This window comes from Lipotes vexillifer, unplaced genomic scaffold (assembly GCF_000442215.2).
Source record: "Lipotes vexillifer unplaced genomic scaffold, Lipotes_vexillifer_v1.1 scaffold27, whole genome shotgun sequence".
Lineage (NCBI taxonomy): Eukaryota > Metazoa > Chordata > Mammalia > Artiodactyla > Lipotidae > Lipotes > Lipotes vexillifer.
In genome coordinates, this window is record NW_006787756.1 from 645,230 (window position 1) to 668,581 (window position 23,352).

At 39.7% G+C, this 23,352-nt stretch overlaps 1 protein-coding gene across 8 annotated transcripts in view; it reads right to left on the reverse strand.

Annotated features, from left to right (window-relative positions):
- EYA1 (EYA transcriptional coactivator and phosphatase 1) overlaps positions 1-23,352 on the reverse strand; it is a 167,081-nt gene that overhangs the window by 127,180 nt on the left and 16,549 nt on the right. For 5 of the 8 annotated variants that reach the window (XM_007460785.1, XM_007460782.1, XM_007460784.1 and 2 more), the window contains one exon: positions 8,237-8,314. In XM_007460785.1, the coding sequence (XP_007460847.1) occupies positions 8,237-8,314 (78 nt within the window). Of the gene's footprint in view, positions 1-8,236; positions 8,315-10,925; positions 10,941-11,555; positions 11,566-23,352 lie in introns of those variants that run through there. The other 3 variants (XM_007460789.1, XM_007460791.1, XM_007460790.1) reach the window with 3 other exon arrangements.

Consider the following 23,352-nt stretch of genomic DNA (forward strand, 5'->3'; position numbering starts at 1 on the left):
CCCCCCCCCCCCTTCATAGAAACTAGAAACCTCAGAATCATCTCATTTTTTTCTCCCTCTGTGACTCTCAAGTCACCCATCTCCAATTCAGAAACACCCACTGAACTGTGCTGCGTTCTCCATCCTTACCCTCCTGTCCCGGGGCGGGTCCTCATTATGTCTCGCCTGGACTAGAGAAACAGCCATCTAGCTACTCACCCTGCATTCCACCCACTGCCCTTTGACTCTCACTTCTGCCACCACATTGATCTTCCTTACGCGGAAACATCTTCACGTCCATTCTCCAGCTTACAAATCTCTCACCTGCACTTACACTATCCCTAGAAAAAACTTCCAAATTCCTTGGAAGATTACATAAAGATATTCAAGCATCCACCCTCCTGTGGGTTTAGAGTTACGTAGCATCCCTGGACTTGAGGACTGCCCGTGCATGCCATGCATTTTCCTGCCTGTCTTGGTTGGTCTTCATGTCAGAGCCTACTGCCATGTGAATGCTCTTCTTTCCTCTGCCTGTCAAACACTCTTCCACTGGGACTAAAACATCATTTTCTCTTTAGGGTAATATCTTCTTTCTCTGTGCTTTTTGGAACGTTGTAAACACTGGCAAAGTTGCACTCACCACACTACATGATGGTTAGTTTATGTAGTGTATAGATGTTAGTTTCCTTCGCTACCCGTGAGCTTCCAGGGCCAAGGATCTCCTGCTCTCCTTTGTTTCCTTGGCACCTGGTAGGGCCTGGCATGTGGTAGGTAATCAATAAATAACATTTGTTTAATGAGACTGTGAGGTTTAGGTCATAAGCAAAGGATATATTTTTAAACCATAATAACTTGAAAGATGGTTAAATTATTTTAAGTTATTTATAAACACACAACAATAAACCTGATCTTTGGCAATATAAATGGGTCGATAGTTCTCCTTATTAAATAGATGTGAATAAGAACCCATGATGCTGCCCGAGTATGTTGCTGCTACTTACCCGTGTGCACCTAAAATTCCTGACTATGTAATGCCATGTAAACAGCCGTACCCTTAGGGCTTTCTCTAAATTCAAACCCCTGTGATCTCTGTGTAGCCTAAAGTCAAGAAGCTTCCACCTTCCACCTCAAGTACTTTTTTCCTTAATTGCCTAAAACGCTTTAAACTTTTTAATAATAATCTAAGAATTCAGATTATTTTTAATTTCATGAGACCAGAATAACCTAAGGCAAAAAGAATGCTCCCAGGCCATTTACCAAGGTAAATAAATTGGTTCTCTTACCATGAGTAAACTCCAAAGGCCACATGGCAGAGCCCTGGGGGTGTAGGGACAACAGGTCCTTCTTTGTTTTAGCACTCTTGCTTCCCATCATTGCATTCTTTCTCCTACCTCTCACATGTAAGTTAAAGAAGCTCCCCAAATCTTACTGCAGGAAGGGAGAGGAAAAGGACCCATGGTGAATTAATATTCACAAGCTAGAGAATCCACTGAGAAAGTCGATAGAAATCTAAAAATTAGCAAGTCCTCAGTTCACGGCTCCCCTGGGCTTCCATCTCGTCCATGTCAACATCATTCAGCTGGACACACCGGTCAAAAGCCTAAAAGTTAAGTTTTGGTCATTCTCCTTTCCTCACACCCTTTTATCCTCAGTGCAGTCAGCTCTCCCTTCCAAATACAGGCTGAAAGTGACAACTTCTCACTCACTCTTGTCTGCCACTCTGTTCCAGGCACCAACGTTGGCCGTGGCCATCAGAGGGGGCAGCCGGGGCACCGCCCCCCGACCTCACCTTCCCTCCCCTCCCAGATAGGATACTGGCACACTGCATCCTGCTTCAGTGGTTCCTCCAGGAAACACGTGGGCTAACACAGTCTTCTCCTGCACCAGGAAACGCTGGTCTCCCTGCTTCTCGTTCCCCTCTTCCCACCCTTCTCCCAAAGAGAATTTTCCACACGACACACAGTGATCTCTTAAAAACGTAAATTAGATCATCATGTCAAACCCCTCCTTGCCCTCAACTCCAAACCCTGTTATCCTGTTTCATTTTGATTAACCCAAACTTATTCCCTCACTTCACTAAGACCTCTGCTCAGCTGCCCTTTCCTTAGAGAAGCCTTCCTTCTAAAAGACACCCCTACCCACTCTTCACCACAGTCTCTGATCTGCTTTCGTTTTCTTCAGAGCACTTTTCACTGCCTGTTTACTTATATTACCACTTACCTATTTATCATTTGTCTCTCCCACAAGAATGAAAGCTCCATGAGAGCAGGGACCTGTCTACTTTTTCACCTCTGTATTCCCACTGTCTAGAACATTGCCTGGCCCACAGTAGGTACTCAATACAGAATTGCTGAATGAATGAATCAGATCCCAAAAGGTAGATCTTTTCATGAACAATTACGAAAACAAAGAAATCATATTTGTCAGATGTGATTTTTTTCTCCTCTAGAAATTTCCGATTTTCAAATACCCCCAGACATCAATGTTGAATGAATCCATATCAATTGACATTTTATTTAACAAATGAATAACAAATTTGGGCTTTGTGGAAGTGGAAGCAGCAGCAGGCAAAGACATTTTGTAATCCCTCAAAGCACATTATTTTCAACCCCAATTGTTCTTAACATTTTAATCATTAAAATACTGCTTTTCACTGGTCAATAGTAAATGAGCAGAATGTCACTGTATTTTAAAAACACAATAAACAACCTTGCATTTTTCAATTCAGCCACATGCCTTGGAAAATCAACCTCTCTCCTCCAGTCTCCCCACACCAGGATACCTGGCGATTTCCCTGGAGAACAGTGAGCCTCACTGCCTCCTTAATGCTTTAAGATGCTAGGGTTCCTTGAAGGACAAAGGTGGAAACAGCTATTACCAGTGTCAGGATGACTCCAGATCTTCTTTATCCTTGCTGTTTCCTTAAGATACCCAGAATATTAGGGATGTGGATTTTTAAGCTATCACAGAGAAGGAAGGAAGGCACAGTGACCACAGAGATAAAGACCATCTTGGAGTTAATTCTTGGAGATTGCTTTCTCCAGCCTCCTCTTCCTCTTATAAACCCTAAGTCCTATTCACAGTCACTCCAGCATGCCATGGTTTTCACATCTTTACTTATGAAAGGTGGGGGGAGAGAAGGAGATGCGGGGAAAGGGGGGTGGAAGAGGAGGGGGAAGGAGAAAGGAGAAAAAGAAAGAGGAGAGAAGGGAAGAGGAAAAGTAAAAGACAACAGTAAATGAAGGTCCATCCCCATGGTGCTCTGTGCCTCCTATGCCTTGACCCAGTTCCCCTGATCCTTTCCTCTGCGTCCAACACAGACCATCAATCTATGGCAAATGAGATTCTCTACAGCTTCAGTCTCTTCACCAAACTATTCCTCCACCTTCCGCTAAGCCCTCCTCCAAGGCCTTTACTTCTCCTGCGTATCTTTTCCCAGTAGATGCTGCTCATTCTCTCAGATTCCAGAATAACAAAGACCTACAAACACATCCTCCTGGTTGTTTCTTCCAAATCTCTGTTTTTCTGCTCTCCCACGAAACCCTCCCTTCTCTGAGGTTCCTGACAACTCTTTAACACTTCCACGAATGACCCACCTCCTAAGCACTTCCTTGCGTTTACCAAAAACTTTAGTATTTGACCGTGTCCCCTGACACATCCCAACATCATCTTGCGTCACGCATCCAGAGCTTTTCTCATTTCTGTCTTGGCCTCAACTCTGGCCTTCTACGTCAACCATCAAGCTCAACACCGCATCCTGGACCTCTTTCTCCATTCCAGTCTTAAACCACAACAGCACTGACTGATTTCATTTGTTTATTTACCACTGCGTATGAGCTCCATTCTATGATGGCCACTGGGATTGTAAGTGTGGACAAGACAAACAGTATCTGTTCTCATAGGGCTACAGTTTAGCATGAGGCAAGATGATGCAAAGTAATTTTTAAAGGAGTGATAAAGGCTGAGGAAGGGAAGTACAGAGAACCAACTCCAGAAGCATCAGGTGGAGGCCTCACTGAGTTCTGAGATTAAGGAAGGAACATCCTCTTTTTCCAGAATTTTCATTCCTTTATTCCCATCTCATCTATTCTCCAGCCCATCAAGAGAGGCAGGCCCCCTGACATCCTTATCCTCTCTCAATTTATTATCCCCTTCCTTCACTTTTTTCTATCTATCCTAGATACATGAAGTTATTTTAAACTCGTCTTTTACTGATATCCTCAATTTTCTTCTCATACTGAGTCACTTCAGAGAAAAAAGTAGAAGCATCATTCATTCATTCATTCATGTACTCAATAATTTATCTAGTAAATATCTGAGTGCCTAACACCTGCTGGATACTTTTTCAGGTGTCAGGGATACAAATGAACAAAAGAAGACTGAGTCCCTGCCATCTCAAGCTCACATTCTGGTGGGGGTGAGAGACCGCAATAAACCTAATACACAAGTGAATGATATAGTTTGTAAAAGGTTCGAAGTGTTATTGGGTGGGTGGGGGATTCTGGAAGTCTATAGTGAGAGTTTTGTAACACTGAGTAAGGTGGTCAGGGTGAGCCTCAATGGTGGGATTTGAAGGTGGTGAAGCAGTCAGGCAGGTGCACAGAGACGTGCTCCAGGCAGAGCGACTGCCCCTGCAGAGGCCCTTATCACAGGAATAGCAGGAGGCAAGGGAAGCAGGCAATAAGGTCTGATGGGGCTTTTGCAGCCTAATTGTAATGGATCGGCTTTTACTCAGAGATGAATGGGAGCCACTGGAAGGTTCGAACAGAGGAATCAGGCAGGAATTCCCTCAAAGTCTTGTCTCCTCCTCCACTTCAAACCCATCTGCGTTACCTTCCATCAGTCTTCCCTGATATTTCTGTGGAAAAGTTATTCCTTTTCTAGGCTGACCCACTTCTGTTCTGAATTTAAGCCACTGCTGCCCCATCAGGGTCGCCTCTACCTTTCCCCCCTGCCTCTATAAAGTTCGTGCTGGCAGCCCAAAACACCCTGACCTAAATGCCATCCCCAACCCTCCAGCCCTCTTTCTAACAGACTACCTTCTCCCTTTACCACTTATCGACGTGAAAGACGTTTTTCTCTTTCCTGTCTCCACTTCCTCATCGCATTCATTAAGTCATTCATCCATTCAATAAACTTAACGAGCACATCCTATCTGCTAGGAACTATGCTGGAGACACAGAAGTAGGGCATGTAGGATAGCGGGCACAGGGGGAGATGAAGCCCGCTTGTCCACTGAAACTGCCATAGGTTAAATCCATTCATGCTTCTCATTTTTTATTTTCTTATTTTGAAATAATTTGACAACGGGAGAAAAGTTGCAAGAATAGTAGAAAAACTTCCCAGATATCTTTCACCCAAATTCCACAAATGGTAATGTTTTATTAACTTTATCCTTTATTCTCTTTCTCTCTCTACATGTGTGTATTATGCACATGTATAACTCACATGTTTCTGGAGTTGCAAATATGATGCCCCTTTACTCATAAATACTTCTGGATCTATTTCTTAAAAACAAGGAATTTTTTCCCCACAGTACTGTGATAAAAATCAGGAGAAACCATGATGCAGTGCTATTATTCACAGACACTTTCAAAAAAATTCTCTCTTTGCAGTTTAGTATGATTTTTAACTTGTACTTTAAAATGATTACTTTTTAAAAGTATGAATGTTATACATATGCTCTGCAAAAAAATATGAAAAAGGCAGAAGGGATAAAATTCAAATTATATTCCACCATTCAGAGAGAGCCAACCATTAATTCTGATACACATACAGACACAAATACATACACATAAATGTCTTTTTAAACAAAACTGTGATTATACGGAACATATTACTCTTTTATAATCTGTTTTACACTTAAGTAAACATTTTCTCATGTCATGAAGTTTTTTTAAAAAACCATTTTTATTTTTTATTTTTTTTAAAACCTGTATATGAATCTATCATATAGAAGTGCTTCCTTGAAGTTTCTTTCCTGCCTTTACTTCCATTTCAATGCTCTTTTTCTTCTTCCCTAATCACCTGTGCTTTCATCTTATTCTCTACCCATCTCTTATGTATCGGTTTTCCCTGGGTTCTGTCTTCAACCTTGTTATACCCTGCTAGCGTCAACTCTCTGTACACTTTCAGAATTTCCATTCCAGATCTTTCCTGAGCTCCAGCATCTTCAGGTGCATGTTAAATCACCACTAACAAGCCCCAAACAGAAGCCACCACCTTTCTTCCTCAGTCATACCTCTCAGATTCCCTCACTCCTCCCTTTTCTCTCTGCTTCACTCATTGGTCACTATGACCATAAATTCTATTTCATAAATACATCTTAATCCATCACCTTTCCACACCCATTGCCAGCACACTATCTCAGGTCTTCAGCATTTCTTGTGAAAATGATTGCAAAAACCCCTAACTGTTCTCTCTCCTTCAGTTCCCCAGCCTCCCCTCCATCCTGCCTGAGTCCTTCCGTAAGGGAAAGTGATCACGCAACCTGATGCCTCCCGTGGCACTCAGGATAAAACACACATGCCACGTGGAACACACCTGCCTGTTTAGACTCTGGTCCCTTCCTCTCCGTGCAGCACACCCCGCACTGCTCACACCAGACACACCAAGAATGCTGAACCATCAGTGGTGCCTCCAAGTTCCACACCTCCGTGCCTTGGTCTCCCTCCCACGGAATACTCCATCCGTCCAGCTTCCCCATCCTCAATTCTACGTGTGCTTTATTCCTACACATTCTTTAAGGCTGAGTGCAGGCATCCTCTCCAGGAAACCCTCCCTGACCACCCCACCCCAACTCGGTCTCTGTGGGGTCCTTCCTGGGTATTGTTAGGGGTCCCCGGGCCTCCCTCGGCATTATCCAGCTGTACTATGATGGCCTGGTGATTACTTCGCCCTATTAAGTCGCAAGGCAGGACCATTCTCATACATCTTTGAATCCATGATAGCACCAAGCACACTGCCTGACATAAGTCAAATTCTAGTAAATGCTTTATGAAAGAACTATGGGTGTAACACCTGTTGTTATCTCCTTATTGCCTCCAGCTGGTATCATCAGCATAAAAGTTGTGCATCTGCATTTCACGTTATATCTATTTATAACTCCTTCTCATTGGGGTGTATGTGAAATGACCCCAAGAGCTAGACGAAATCAATCACAAACTTAGAAAAGTATAGCATTTCCGATGGAGAGGTCTCATAAACACAGGAGATCACTTGAAAAGGGTTAAAAAATTGAAGAATTACTTCTGATAAGAATGAGTTTTAATTGAAAGAGCCCAAGCTGGGTAATTTGGCAAAGATACAATCAGATCCTCACAGTGAATTTATTATCACAGTCACTTTCTTATCAGCAATTTCATCATCATGGAGGTGAAACCTGTATGTTTTGTTTGTTGAAGGCAGGCTTTCTCAAAATGAAAGAAATTAAAAAATTAATTAAGGATCTAAAGCTGCTTGACAAAGTCTGATCTCTAGTTGACGTGACAGTTAGTTAGGAGGATGCCGTGGCAAGTCTGTTTAGGGGCTATCAGAAGCCAAATTGTGCGTGATTAGAAAAATCACATAGGGACTTCCCTGGTGGCACAGTGGTTAAGAATCTGCCTGCCAATGCAGGAGACACGGGTTCGAGCCCTGATCTGGGAGGATCCCACATGCCGCGGAGCAACTAAGCACGTGCGCCACAACTACTGAGCCTGCGCTCTAGAGCCCACGAGCCACAGCTACTGAGACCGCATGCCACAACTACTGAGCCTGCGCGCCGGGAGCCCGTGCTCCACAACAAGAGAAGCCACCTCAGTGAGAAGACCACGCACCGCAACGAAGAGTAGCCCCTGCTCCCTGCAACCAGAGAAAGCCCGCATGTGGCAACGACGACCCAACACAGCCATAAATCAATCAATCAATAAATTTATTAAAAAAGAAAGAAATATCACACAGATGAGAGACAGAGGGAAGGAGTCATCAACATAATAAAGATAATTTAGAGAAGACGGAGAACAATTCCCCTTTTGATTTTTTTCTCCTTTACAGAATACCAACATTTTCAGCAAACACTTCATCACACCGAACAAAGACATCAGAATTGCAAATACGTGACGCTGAGAAAAACTATACAGTATTACACAGATGATATCCACATATATACACATATACATGCATATACACACATACATATACACACATATATTTGTATATGTAAACTAGGAAAAATAATGTTTCATATTACTGTGAAAATCTAATATTTATTCCTTACCTGAACCTGAGAAATTGTCTAAAGACCCGTCTGCTGTTGTTGAAACTATTTCACTGCTGCTCATTGGCTCTGTTTTAACTACAAAAATAAACAACATATATCATATACCCAATTAATATTTATAAAGGCACAGTAGAGAAGATATAACATTCAAAATAATTATAAGAAAATCATTTAAAAATCAATCTTTTCGTATTTGAATATAAATCAGATTAATATTCCTAATAGAGTCTTCTTAAAAGAAATTCCCATGTTAAGTTTTTCTTCCTAAGGAAACAACCTATTGTGGCAAGTTACCTTTTAATAGAAACACTTTAAAAGTAGTTCAATTCACTGTTGTCTTAAATGTTTACTAAATTGCTTACTAAAATTAATAACTTATGTCTCAAAATTTACATAATGTGGATGTGAAATTATTTCCTTGGGTTTGTAGCCATTCGGCTAAATAGAGTCCAAAGGATAGAAGAGAAAGACTCGAAGAAGTGGGGAATAACACCAGCTTTCATGATGCTCAAGGACAGGTGCACGCACACATACACTTTCTCAGTTATCCAGCATGGCTAAAAAACAGAGTGCTTCACTTTAATGGACTGTTATTACCACCCAGCCATGACAATTCATCAAGGTCTGATGTACACTTAGTACCAAAACCACACTAAATATAAATGAAGCAGAAATAAAATTTTCCATTTCAAAATAACAATAGCAGACAGTTTGTGGAAAGCATAACCTTCAGTAAAGTCCCTTGCGTCTGTAAACTTAAAACATTTATCTTTATGCTATAGGTTCTCCAAAGCAAATCTACTGTACTGATATAGTGAGGGGATTATTGCATCCCTACAGATAAGGCAGAACACCTCAGAACCCTATTTTCCCTAGTTTTAGCTTTTATAAAATAAAAATTAAAAAACAGCGTCATTGTTTTCCCTAGAAACTACTACTGAAGTTCTGTCACTGGAATTTGCCTAGCTTACTTTGTGGAAGTTATACATCCCTATTAACAGGTTTTCAAGAAGAGTGTAATAATACTTTAGAGGCTACTTAAAAATCAATAACATGTTTCCCAAAATGAAGGCCCTAACAAGAGAATATTTGGGGTGGCTTCTCTCACCAAGTAAACACATTCTGGAATGGGAAAGGATGATGGAGAAAATGAAGCTTTTCCTTCTCTCAACACTGCCAATCTCTTACAAACATCAGGCAAAGGACAAATTCACCCTCTTGGGCCTTCAAATCTTTTACGAGTGCATAATGAGTAGTTCTAAAATTCACATTATAAATAGTTGCAGCAGATAGTCAGTTTCAAAAAAAAAAAAAAAATTATTTAGACTGTCTCTAAACCAAGTTGAAAAATAAAACCAGTGAGTCCAAAGGGAATCACTTCAAATGATTGTTTTAATGTAGACCAAACAACAGTGTAACTGAAATTTTCTCTTTTCCACCAGTTGTTTCAGATTAGAAGTCTTAGTTGATGCTAATAAATTCTGATATAAGCCTGTACTTCCCTCCTCTCTTCACGCCTCCAGGAAACCTAATGATTTTGCTCTTCATAACCATTATATAGCTACAGATTTAGGAAGGCAGGGACACCACTGCTGGTGCACGGTTTCATACCCAGTTGTCCACATTCTTATTTTACCTCTTTAAAAAGAACTCATATAACACCCTGTACATAAAAAACAATGGTTCTATTTCACTCTATACTGGAAAAATTACCATGGGATCTGAACTCAGTATCAAATACCACACACCCAGAAAAAGATCAGAATTAGGCCCAAGGGGAATGGGTCCTACAAAGTACCTACTATGTGTCAGATTCTTTGTAGACATTTTGATTAATCTCTTTAAACAATTCTACAAGTAGGTCTCGGAACACAACACACAAACTCACTAGTTACGTACTGCCTACTTGTTTCACAGGCAAAAACTGAAATCAGAGGGGTTAGGAAATTGCCCAGAGTTACACAGTAAGTGGCAGAAATGGGATTTCATGTTGGATATTTTTTATTCCAAGTCTTGAAAAATAGCAGTAAGCGGCACTTCCCAATAATTAGAGCTACTCGACAACAGAGTAAGGCACTGCCACACATGGTGCAAAGCAAAACCCCTGCAGTCCTTGTCTTCCTAGAGCGTTAACGCTTCCAGGCTAGTGAACTTGCTGGAAGATCTCAAGTAGAAAGTCCACGCCCACCCGTCTGCCTGGGAAAGACGGTGAAGAAGAAATTTACAGTGTGAGATGTTAGCCCACATGACTTCTAAGTCTTTGCCAAATCTAAGGTCTATGAATCTGTAGACTGGACTATAAAATTCATGAAAGCTTGACTACGCCAAACCACTCCTACTCCTGTACCCCAAGACCTACCCCAGCTACTCTCCATAATTAGCTTAATCAAGTACAGCTTTCACTCCCAAGAGGCATTCAATTATACTTGCAATGCCATTAAAACTAGGCAAAAAGAATAGGAAGGAAACGAAGAGGATACTTTTTCTTTTAGGCCCCCAGCCCACTGCTTTTTGCCATTGTTCAAATATACTCATCTATACACTAAAGAATAAAGCCTCCCTTTTCCTGATGAACCCAAGTTTTTAAAAGGCTCACTGTTGAAGAGAAGAGGCAGTATATAAAGGAACTACCAGGATATTCGTGATTTTATCAGGTACTGTAATTGAATCTGTGATCACCAGCCACCTGATGCTAAAGAGACTGGTGATTTATTGTGATGGAAAATAGTTTCTGAATGAAAGCCAAATAAACAGAGACCACTGCTGGCTTTGTGGTTGCCAAGAATACACCCACCAGAAAGTTAAAAAGAATAATCTCTGGCCACCAGAACTTTACCCATCCTCACTAGCGCCATGACATTTATAAATATGCCATAGGTGATATAATAGAGCCCTTTTCTAAAACTTTGAATTTAAAAACACAACTTGCTGAATTTTTTTTTTTTTTAAGTTTGAGAGATTTAAAATGCTGTCATGTCTGAGAACAATGATCCCATCTGAGCTATTTATCTGAAAAGAAAAACCTGAGTGACTCTAAATAATGGTAGGCTTCTTTTATCTCTGCCATACTTTTTCCTGCATTACATGACTTCAGTCTATCAGAAAATAACAACTTTTAGTCTCTTTTGCCACCACTCAAGAGTCTCTCTATTGCCTACCACTCCAAATTTCCAATCTTCCATCTGATACTTAAGGACCTACTCATCCTTTAAAAATATTCAGAAATTCTCCTTTACCCCTTTAATCTCCCTGATCCCTTCAACAGCTTCACCTGTCCATGTACTTTAGGCCTGAGTTATACTGGGCAACTTGCTACCCGCCAGAAGTGCCACAAACTTCCATCTATCAGTTTCTTTGCACTTTGGTTTTGGAGGCAAATAATCCAGCTACCTGCTATAAGACTTTGTAAAAGTTATACGATCTCTTCAACCTTAATTATCTCATATAAAATATTTTAAAAGTAATATCTACAGTGATATATATATACACACATATATGTGTGTTACGTATACACACACACACACACACACACACACACACACAATGGAACACTACTCAGCCATAAAACAAATAAAATCTTTCCATTTGTGACAACATGGATAGACCTTAAGGGTATTATGCTAAGTGAAACAAGTCAGAAGAGAAAGATGCCACACGATTTCACTTATATGTGGAATCTACAAAACAAAATAAACAAACAAACAAAGCAAAACTCATAAAGAGAACAGACACTCATAGATACAAAGAACAGATTGGTGGTCACCAGAGGAGTGTTGTGGGTGGGTGAGATGAGTGAAGGGGATCAAGAAGTAAAAACTTCCACTTATAAAATAAACAAGCCATGAGGATGTAATGTACAGCATGGGGGCTACAGTCAATAATATTGTCCTGCATATTTGAAAGTTGCATCTTTTTTTTTTTTTTTTTTTTTGAAGGGTGCATCTTGAAAGTTCTCATCACAGGCACAGAAAAGATCTATATTATAGAAATGCAATAAGGATCCATAAAAACGTATGTAAAGTACCTGATACAGATAAGGAACTGAAACTATATTTATCATCATCATTAGTAGCAGCAGTATTATACCTACCTACCCTGAATGCCTTTCTCCTGGGGAATAGTACCAGGGAGCAATAGGGAACAGAGTTAAAATATATAATAAATAAATGAATGAATGAATAAAGGAAGGAATAAAGAGTTAAAAGCACCAGCTTTGGAATTATCAGTTGAAGTTCAATCTAGCTTTGCTATTAACAGTATGAACCTGGAAAAATTACTCAACTTCTGTGTGTCTCAGCTTCCTTCTCTATAAGTGGGGATAACATACTCACGAGAAGATTAAAAAAGATAAATGCTTAAAAATCATTCAGCACCGTGCTAGGTCCAGAGGCCATGTTTTTATAGTTACTTCTACCATTAGAGTGTCTTTATTAAAGTAATTATGAGAAATCAAAGTGTTTCTTCTGGGACAGAATCCGTTACAAACTTCACATTAAAGTTAAGCTTACCCTTTGAAAAGTAAATTAGAATAATCTAAAGCTAAGTGACTTGTCTAAGATCAACCATTAGGGCAACTGCCTCAGGACAGCCAAAATCAAATCAAGGTAACTTGGCGGTAACTCAAGAGGAAGGACTAAATCATGATTATATTAAGTAAACATATCTGCTAATCCCAGAGTCCTAATTTATCCCTCTCTTCCAACTCCCTTTCTGCTTTGGTAACCACAAGTTTGTTTTCTATGTCTGTGAGTCTGCTTTTGTTCTGTAAATAAGTTCATTTGTGTCATATTTTAGATTCCACGTGTAAGCGATATCATACGGTATTTGTCTCTTTCTGACTTACTTCACTTAGTATGATAATCTCTAGGTCCATCCATGTTGCTGCAAATTCTTCTGCCCATTTTTTAATTGGGTTGTTTGTTTTTCTGATGTTGAGTTGTATGAGCTGTTTATATATGTTGGCTATTAATCCCTTATGGGTCATATCATTTGCAAATATTTTCTCCCATTCAGTAGGTTGTCTTCATTTTGTCAATGGCTTCCTCTGGTGTGCAAAAGCTTTTTAGTTTAATTAGGTACCATTTGTTTATTCTTTTATTTTTATATCTTTATTGGAGTATAATTGCTTTACAATCTTGTGTTAGTTTGTGCTGTACAACAAAGTGAATCAGCCATATGTATACATATATCCCCATATCCCCTTCCTCTTGAGCCTCCCTCCCACCTTCCCTATCCCACCCCTCTAGATCGTCACAAAGCATCAAGCTGATCTCCGTGTGCTATGCAGCAGCTTCCCCCTAGCCATCGATTTTACATTTGGTAGTGTATATATATCAGTGCTACTCTCTCACTTCATCCCAGCTTCCCCTTCCCCCACTGTGTCCTCAAGTCCATTCTCTACATCTGTGTCTTTATTCCTGCCCTGCTATTAGGTTCATCAGTACTGTTTTTTTAGATTCCATGTATGTGCGTTAGCGTACGGTATTTGTTTTTCTCTTTCTGACTTACTTCACTCTGTATGACAGACTCTAGGTCCATCCACTTCCTACTATATATATAAAATAGATAAACAACAAGGTCCTACTGTACAGCACAAGGTACTATATTCAATATCCTGTAATAAACCATAAGGGAAAAGAATATGACAAAGAATACGTATATATGTATAACTGAATCACTTTTCTGTACAGCAGAAACTAACACAACATTGTAAATCAACTATATTTCAATTTTAAAAAATGGTCAGGAGAACTAGACATTTTTCCAAAGAGGAAATGCAGATGACCAACAAGCACATGAAAAGATGCTCAACACTGCTAATCATCAGGGAAACGCAAGTCAAAACCACAATGAGATATCACCTCACACCTGTCAGAATGGCTATCATCAAAAAGAACACAAATAACAAACGATGGAGAAGATGTAGAGAAAAGGGAAGCCTTGTAGACTGTTGGTGGGAATATAAATTGGTGCAGCCACTGTGGAAAACATTATGGAGGTTTCTCAAAAAACTAAAAATAGAACTACCATATGATCCAGCAATTCCACTCCTGGGTATGTACCCCCAAAAAATGAAAACACTAAAAGATCATGCACCCCAATGTTCACAGCAGCATTATTTATAATTGCCAAGATATGGAAGTAACCTAAGAGTCCATCAATGGATGGACTAAGTAACCTAAGAGTCCATCAATGGATAAAGAAGATGTGATATATATATATATATATATATATATATATATATATATATACACACACACACACACACACAATAGAATGTTAGTCAGTCGTAAAAAGAATAAAATTTTGCCATTTCCAGCAACATGGATGGACTTGGAGGACATTATGCTAAGTGAGATAAGTTGGAGAAAGACAAATACTATATCACTTATATATGGAATCTAAAAAATACAACAAACTAATGAATATATCAAAAGGAAGCAGACTTACAGATATAGAGAACTAGTGGGTACCACTGGGGAGGGGGGAGGGGCAATATAGGAGTGGGTAAGTGGGAGATACAAACAAGTGGGTATAAGATAGGCTCAAGGATGTATTGTGCAACAGGAGGAATATAGGCAATATTTTGTAACAACTGTAAATGGAAAGTAACCTTTAAAAATTAAAACAAAAAAAAAGAAAACATATACCTCAGTCATTACAATCTTTCTGAAGAAACAGGCTAGTGGGAGGACGGTGAACACGGCAACTGTGATAGAGGATTCCAGGAGAAAATGTGGGCATTTCTCTCCAGCACTGCTTAGTGGCCCATGGAAAAGAGAACCCTGTCTTTGTTCACCATAAATTTAACTGGAGACAGAGCTATCAGATCATTGGAGCTTGGGGACTTTAGCTATAAAGATCATCCAACGAACCCATCATACCATGATTCCTTGCTCATCAAGCAACTTCTCATTATAATCTGAATGTTGCAGTCACATAATCTCCAGGAAGATGACAGGCTGATCAGAGGAGATAAGTACCCAGTCCATTTGCTTAGTTATATTTCTCACTATAAATTAAGAGGGCAGTTAAAGCACGTTCTCCCCCAGAGGATAGCTGTGCCTGATGGACTGGGATCCGGGCCTCTGTGTTAAGAATATGCCCAGGGGCTTCCCTGCTGGAGCAGTGGTTGAGAATCCGCCTGCTAATGTAGGGGACACGGGTTCGAGCCCTGGTCTGGGAGGGTCCCACATGCCACGGAGCAACTAGGCCCGTGAGCCACAACTACTGAGCCTGCGCATCTGGAGCCTGTGCTCCGCAGCAAGAGAGGCCGCGGTAGTGAGAGGCCCGCGCACCGCGATGAAGAGTGGCCCCTGCTTGCCACAAATAGAGAAAGCCCTCGCACAGAAACGAAGACCCAACGCAGCAAAAATAAATAAATTAATTAAACTCCTACTCCCAACATCTTCTTAAAAAAAAAAAAAAAAAAAAGGATTTGCCCAGGATTGTAGCAAAGGCACCAGCCTGGGTAAGCCGTAGATCCTCCCCAGGTAGTATCTAAGCTCATCTCATAACTTTTCTTCTAACTGTGACGGTACAGCTTGCCTTTGCTTGGCACACGCTCGGTCTTCCTCTCTATTTTGTTTCCTACTTCAATGCTCCAGGACTTTACAAACTCTGTTCACTATCCCTCTACGACTCTTTATGATTCCTTTCTCTCTTCTATTTCAATGAGATTTACTTTCATTCCACTTTGGTAATTAAATACTTCAGCTACACCACTTCCTGGAACTGCACTGCCTCTAAATAACACCACCTTTTACCTTTATCATTTGCTCACTTCTGCTGGACTAGCTCTTAATGCTCCTCAGAATATCCCGTCTTTCTAAACCCCTGTCCATTCTCCCACTCCAACCACACCAGTCCAGTCTGGAACCCAGAACTCCCACCCTAGAATCCCATGTGTCACCTCATTTTTCCAAGCATCTTTTTTTGCCAAGCTCCTTTCTCAGGATTGGCAATCTCTTACTGTTCACTCTTTGGCTCTGTTCTGGCTGGTTGAGCATAGGAGAGGAGACCACAATTCACCCGCTAACTGAATCCACTAAAATGTATGCTTTCTGTATTCTTTTGAGTCATCCTGTTGCTTGACAATCCCACCTTTCCATTTCTTCTGCCTGAAAGTTTCCATCAAGACTTTTCTACTCAAAACTCCAAACCGCACCTTATTCCCCATCCTCTTTAGCACATGCCCTCACCAACTATTTTATAAAGAAGGTAGAAGCTGCATTCAATCTTTCAATGATCTTTCTACAACATTTCCCATTTTCCCACTGATGAATCTCAATAGAGGTTTCCTTTCCTCTAGCAGCGTTTAAGTTTTACACTTTTATCCTTGCGCCACGTCCATACCTTCTTTACAACAATGCTCCAATATTTGGTTGTTTGGTCTCAACATCTTCAATCATTTCATCTCGAGGGGCTACTTCCTTCTACTTGCCCTAATTTTAAAAACAGGCAGGACATGGAAGCAACCTAAATGTCCATCAACAGAGGAATGGATAGAGAAGATGCGGCACATGTATACAACGGAACTCAGCCATAAAAAAAAGAACAAAATAATGCCATTCGCAGCAACATGGATGGACCTAGGGATTGTCATACTGAGTGAGGTAAATCAGAAAGAGAAAGACAAATATCATATGATATTGCTTATATGTGGAATCTAAAAACAGGGTAAAAATGAACTTATTTACAAACCAGAAGTTGAGTCACAGATGTAGAAAACAAACTTAAGGTTACCAGGGGGAAAGAGGGGAGAGGAATAAATTAAGAGATTGGGATTGACATATATACGAAACAGATAACTAATAAGGACCTACTGTGTAGCACAGGGAACTCTACTCAATATTCTGTAATGACCTATACAGGAAGAGACTCTAAAAAAGAGTGGATATATGTATAATTGATTCACTTTGCTGTACACCTGAAACTAACACATTGTAAATCAACTATATTCCAATAAAAATTTTTTTTAAATCCAATAAATAAATAAGGCAGGTCTGCCCTGATTTTTTATTTATGTATTTATTTATTTTTGCCCTGATTTAAAAAAAAAAAAAACTTCTCTCAAGCATGATCTGCTCCCCTCCCTTCTTTCATCACTAAGTTTTCTGAAAATTTGCCTTCAAATCCTTAATATCTACTCTCTCTTTAATCCTTTGTATCATCCCTTTATAGCTACTATTTTACTAAAAGGATTTTCCTAATTGCCCGATGCAAACTTTTTCCATCCTCATTTTCCTTAATTCTTCTGTGGCGTGGGCCTTCCTCTGACACTTTTCTCATCATTGACCAACACAACACAGCAGTGTTTCCCTTTTTTAACCTGTATATGTCTTTTTCTCTGGATTGCCTTCCTTTGCCTACTCTGTGGTTCTATAATTCTACCTCCTCATCTATCTAAACTGTCCCTCACAGTTATGTCTTTCCACAATTAAAAAAAAATCTCCTTCATGTAGACAACTCTCAAATCTCTATCCACATGCACAACTTTTTCACAGGGACCAATCCTCACATCCCAATTATGCAAGGCCCTTGCCTTGGATCAAGGTCAAATCAACCTGCTCAAAATGCAGACTCCTCATTCTATCCCTTTGTAATGGTCATGCCACCTAGACAGAAAGTTTCCTTTTCACCCTGATTCCTCCCAGCAACTCCTTCCTCACACTCCATTGCCAAGTCTATCATTTCTACCATTCTAATCTTTACAACCACTCCCCCCGCTAATTTCACAGCCACTAACCTAATTACCTTATACCTCTTCTCTTGGAAAAGCTGACCAATTTGCTTTTCAGTCTCTACTCTATTTTGAGCAGAGATACTTATCCTTCCTTAGCCGAGATTTGAGCGAGTCACTCCTGGCTCTGAGGTCTAAGAGCAGGCTCTCCATTTTCTCCCAAATTAAGTTACCATTCCTTTATCATATTCATAAGGCCCTCTATAATCTAAGACCAAGCTTTTTATACTTTTATTTTTTCCTTTCCTTGCCAGTTCTTCCATACACATTTCACATTTGTATAACAAACGGTAACTTACAAGAATATTACAGAATATAAGGTCACATCTAATTGTCCTAACTTTCCTATGTGACACCTATTATCTCCCTTTTACAGACAAAGAACCACATGTCCATATATACAGTCAACATTTAAACCAAACTGGTCTACTGAATGTTTATTGCTTCCTCAAATCCACAGTACGGCTAGTGTCTTTCCTTCTAACATTAAATGTTCTACAAATTCCCATCAACCAATGCCCCACCTGCTGTGTGAAGTCTTGCCTAATCTACTACTCAGGGGTGATTCTTGTTTTCCTTGTGCTTGTACCTCATTTAGAACACATATCCTACTCAACCTCATTTTACATTTCACAGCCTTATCCGTTTGAATATATTATAAATTTCTTCATGGAACTCCAGCTTTTTATATCTCTACAGAACATAGCACCATGCTTGACACATAGTTGGAACACAATATTCATTGAAGGAATGGATGAAGGTAAAAATGTACAGCTGACTTTAAAAAACAGATTACAACTGACTTCATACCGCTAGGCATATTGCATAAGGCAATTAAACACACTGTGTATGATCAAACAGAAGATTACATTTTATTCTTCCCAAATTATCACTCTGTCAATGTATGTACAGGTTCTTGTAAAGCCTCTCACTTACAGGACACATGCCCCTCATGTTATTTTGAGCAAAGTACTCTTTGGAGAAGATACATTCGCATAAAGGAATATCAATCATTGGAATTTTTGTATGTTTAGAGAGAACCCTTCCTGAATCAGTAAAAAGAGAGGTAAGTAAGTCACAAAGATTTAATAATAATTCGTGGGGCATGATCAGCCCAAGACAAATGTTAGATATTGCTGTAAGTAAGCCTTAAAAAGCCCTTTAAAGAGATACAGTTATGCTGTACAGATGACAAATAACCTATAAGACAAAAGCATAACCATCATAATATTAAGTTATAGTTTGGATTCAATGATAGTATCACTCACAGATTTAATGACTCCTCAAATCATGAGGCCAAAGTGGAAACGTATGGATTTTTTTTGGTTTTTTTGCGGTATGCAGGCCTCTCACTGTTGTGGCCTCTCCCGTTGTGGAACACAGGCTCCGGACGCGCAGGCTCAGCGGCCACGGCTCACGGGCCCAGCCGCTCCGCGGCATGTGGGATCTTCCCAGACCGGGGCACGAACCCGTGTCCCCATCATCGGCAGGCGGACTCTCAACCACTGCGCCACCAGGGAAGCCCGGAAATGTATGTTTTTAAAAAATGTGTCAAATGACTCAAAAAGTGGCATCAAGGGATACCAAATGCATATGTAAACAGAATAAAATTGTTACATGAAATTTGAAAGTGCAAGATAGCAATAGTCCCAAATTTATATATTTTATGTATCTTATTTTAGACATATAATTGAATTAATAAATTAAAGATTATAAGCAGCCATTCAACTCTTTCTTCTTTATCTAAAAGTGTATATATCTACCTTTGGTTAATACCCATTTGGAAAACGAGGTATCACAATCTGGAATATGATTATTATTCCTCTAAAAATTTAAAGTCACCCTCTTTTTCTTAAAAGAGAGTAGAAAAATACTAACTCTACAAAATAGCAATACAACCTTATGAAAACCAAATCAACATATGTAGACTAAACTGGAACTTAAGGGTATACATAGCCAACAAGAAATGTTATTCAGTTTCAAAACTCATTATTCACAGAAAGTATAGCATATTGGAGTAGCACTGTGCAATGATTTATATCGAGGTCCGGACTAGTTGACTTTTTTTGGTAAAAGAAGTGATACTTGGTAAGTGATGGCTCCTCCATTAAAATGTCTCCTGCAATTTCACTTTCTTTTTTTTTTTTTGGCAATTCTCATTCTTGCCACACAAGCTCAGGTTTCTAACACACGAAATCTTGGCAGATCAGATGAGCCTCCATTTTGCTGCACATCTCTCTCTCAATCCAATCTATCCTTGAAACTGCTGCCAGATTCATACCTAAAACACTTTGCACCATATCAATCCCTCACTCAAAATATTCAGTGGCTTCTCTACTGGCTCCAGGATAAAGTCCAAATTCCTTAGCCTAGTATTCAGGGTCCTCCACCTCCTAGTTTGGCTCTAGATGATTCTTCCAGCCTTATCTACTATCAGTTCCTCTTCAGCTCAACTTGTCTCCTCCCAGTCTCCCAAACGATCCTACCTTTGTTCGTATTGGTCCCTCATTTAGAATGCATTCCATCCCTTCTCAACCTATTCAAATTCACCCATTTCCCAAACACTCAGCTCAGATTCCATCTCCTTCTTGAAGCCTGGCCAGAGCTCAGCAAAAGCTGAAGAACTCTTTTCTCTGAACTCTGAGAGCACTTTTGTTTGGATCAGTGGCTTCTAACCTTCCTGAGAATGAAGCCCTCTTTCTAACACCAAAACATTTCAGAACCCAAATGATAGCCTATTTTTAATCTGTTGATTGAGAAAGTACCTGATGACAAAAACCTACTGTGAATTTTCGGACAAGAAAATTTATATTTTCATAAACATAACAGAACGTCCATACGTGAAAAAGAGTTAAAGACGTATGTGACCTATTAATTTCCTCATCCTTCGGACAGAGCTCTTTGCACAGAATTTGCTGACTTTCAGTACTAGCTCTGCAACTCCTGGGGATCTCTAAGCCACAGACTGGAAATCTCTGCCTTCATAATTTAATTGACACAACATGACCTTTCAGTTTTTGCCAAAATTTTTAAAAAGTCTTATCTCCCCCAACCAGACTGTGAGCTTTTAAAGGCAGAGGTAGTATCATACTTCCTTGTATATGTGCTAGAACCTGGCAGAGTGCTTTGTACACAGTGAAAACTGAATAAATGTTTCCTTCCCAGGACACTTTAAGTATCTGAGGTTCACTTTTTTCACCAATATTTTATTACAAAACATTTTCATACATACTGAAAAGTTGAAAGAATTATACAGTGAACAGCCAGAAACCTACCACCAGGATTTCACCATTAACATTTTAATCTATTTACTTTTCCACATCTATTCCTCATAAAACCATCTTATTCTACACGCATTAAAAATAAGCTGCAGACATAATATAGTTCCCCAAAACACTTCAGCGCTCATATCATTAGAGTTCATATTTGTTTATGGTCCTTTTTTCTTTTAAGTAAAATATACATAATGAAACACACAAATCTTAAATGTGCCATTTGATGACGTTTAACAGATACCTACATTTAGATGCCAAAGTGGGATCTAAACATTTTTAGTGTGTTATAAGAATGGAAACATGGCACAACAGTCTGAAAAGGCTGTTCCAATTTTAAGAATTGAGTTAGCAATATAACAGTCTCAATTTATGGCATAGGCAATATTTACATAGAATTTTCATGTGGAAGAGCAGTCACTTTAAAAATAGCTTATATATATATTGAGCATTTACCACATGCCAGGCATTGTGCTAAGCACTTTATAAGCAATAGCTTATTTGCTTCTCATGGCAACATCATGAGATACTTATTATAATTGTCACATTTGAAAGATGAGGAAACTGCAGCTTAAAGATGTTTAAAAACTAGCCTAAGGTCACACAATTAGGTTTCAAATTTCTTTGATTACCATACCTTTTATGAAACCACTGAAAAATCAAACGTTGTCCAATTAGGGTTTTATCATCCTTAATCATTCCTCTGTTGGAGATCTGAACAATCAGTGAAGGGCACAGCAATAGGAAAGTCCCAGAAGAGCAGGGCATTGAACAAAAGTGTATCACTGTATGTTGCAAATTAGCGGATGGTAAAATAAACTAGTGTATGAAGATTGGAAGCAGATGAGCTGGCTTGGGTTCATAACCTCAATCATATCAATCTGGAAAAATGGTTTACTTGCCTAAAATGTAATCAACCTACCAAATTTACATCTCAGATCATACCTTTTCCCATTCTTCACTGAATCACAGGAGCACCCAAAACTAAATCCTACCCTCACTGTGTATTAATTGAGAAAGTACTTACTGAGTACCACAGGTACTCAGAGTACCTGCAAAGGCTATTAAGAGATGTGCAGATCTCACAAGGGAAGGAAACATCTTCTCTTTCCATGGAAACACTGCAGTAGCCAGCCAGTATGCAGTAGCCATATGTTTGCTTAAAAAATATAACATGTATTATTCTTTAATAATAGCTGCTATTCTTTGAGCATGTAGTATGGCAGTGACTGTGCTTAGCATTTTAGGTCTGTCCCTGCCGTTAAAGAACCTCGAGCCTCTACTAGGTGAAATACACCCAGTGAAAAAGGTACAACCCCCATTTTACAGTGGGGAAAGCAGAGGCTCAGAGATCATATACGATAATAACAATAACAACAAAAACAGCCAATGGTTATTAAGTATTTCCTAGGAGTCAGACTGTTGTAAGTGCTTTACCCACTCATTTAACTATCCTCACACCCCTACAGGTCAGTACTATTATTCTCTTCATTTTACAGACCAGGAAGCAGAGATAAAGGGCATCACACTTGCTAATTGGTAAGGGGCAGGGCTAGTATCCTGGCTTCCGAGCCTTCCCCCAAGCCCCTGCTCTGGTGTCTCTCAAAACCCATATGTCAGTTACATTGTTAATAAATAGCTAAACTGACCTTTTTTTTTTTTTTTTTTTTTTTTTTTTTTTGCGGTACACGGGCCTCTCACTGTTGTGGCCTCTCCCATTGCGGAGCACAGGCTCCGGACGCGCAGGCTCAGTGGCCATGGCTCACAGGCCCAGCCGCTCCGTGGCATGTGGGATCTTCCTGGACCGGGGCACGAACCCGTGTCCCCTGCATCGGCAGGCGGACTCTCAACCACTGCGCCACCAGGGAAGCCCTAAACTGACATTTTTAAGCCCAGGTTAGTCTGACTGCAAAATCCACCCTCTCATGATCATGCAATACTGCTCTGATATATTTTTAATATTATCCATTCTCTGCTTTCCTTAAGGCAAGTATCAGATAGAAATTTGTGCTGAAAGAAATAAAAATATATAAATAAGTACATGATTTTAGATTAAAATGCCCTAATAACTTCTCACCTGGAGTCTTTTCTCCCCACCT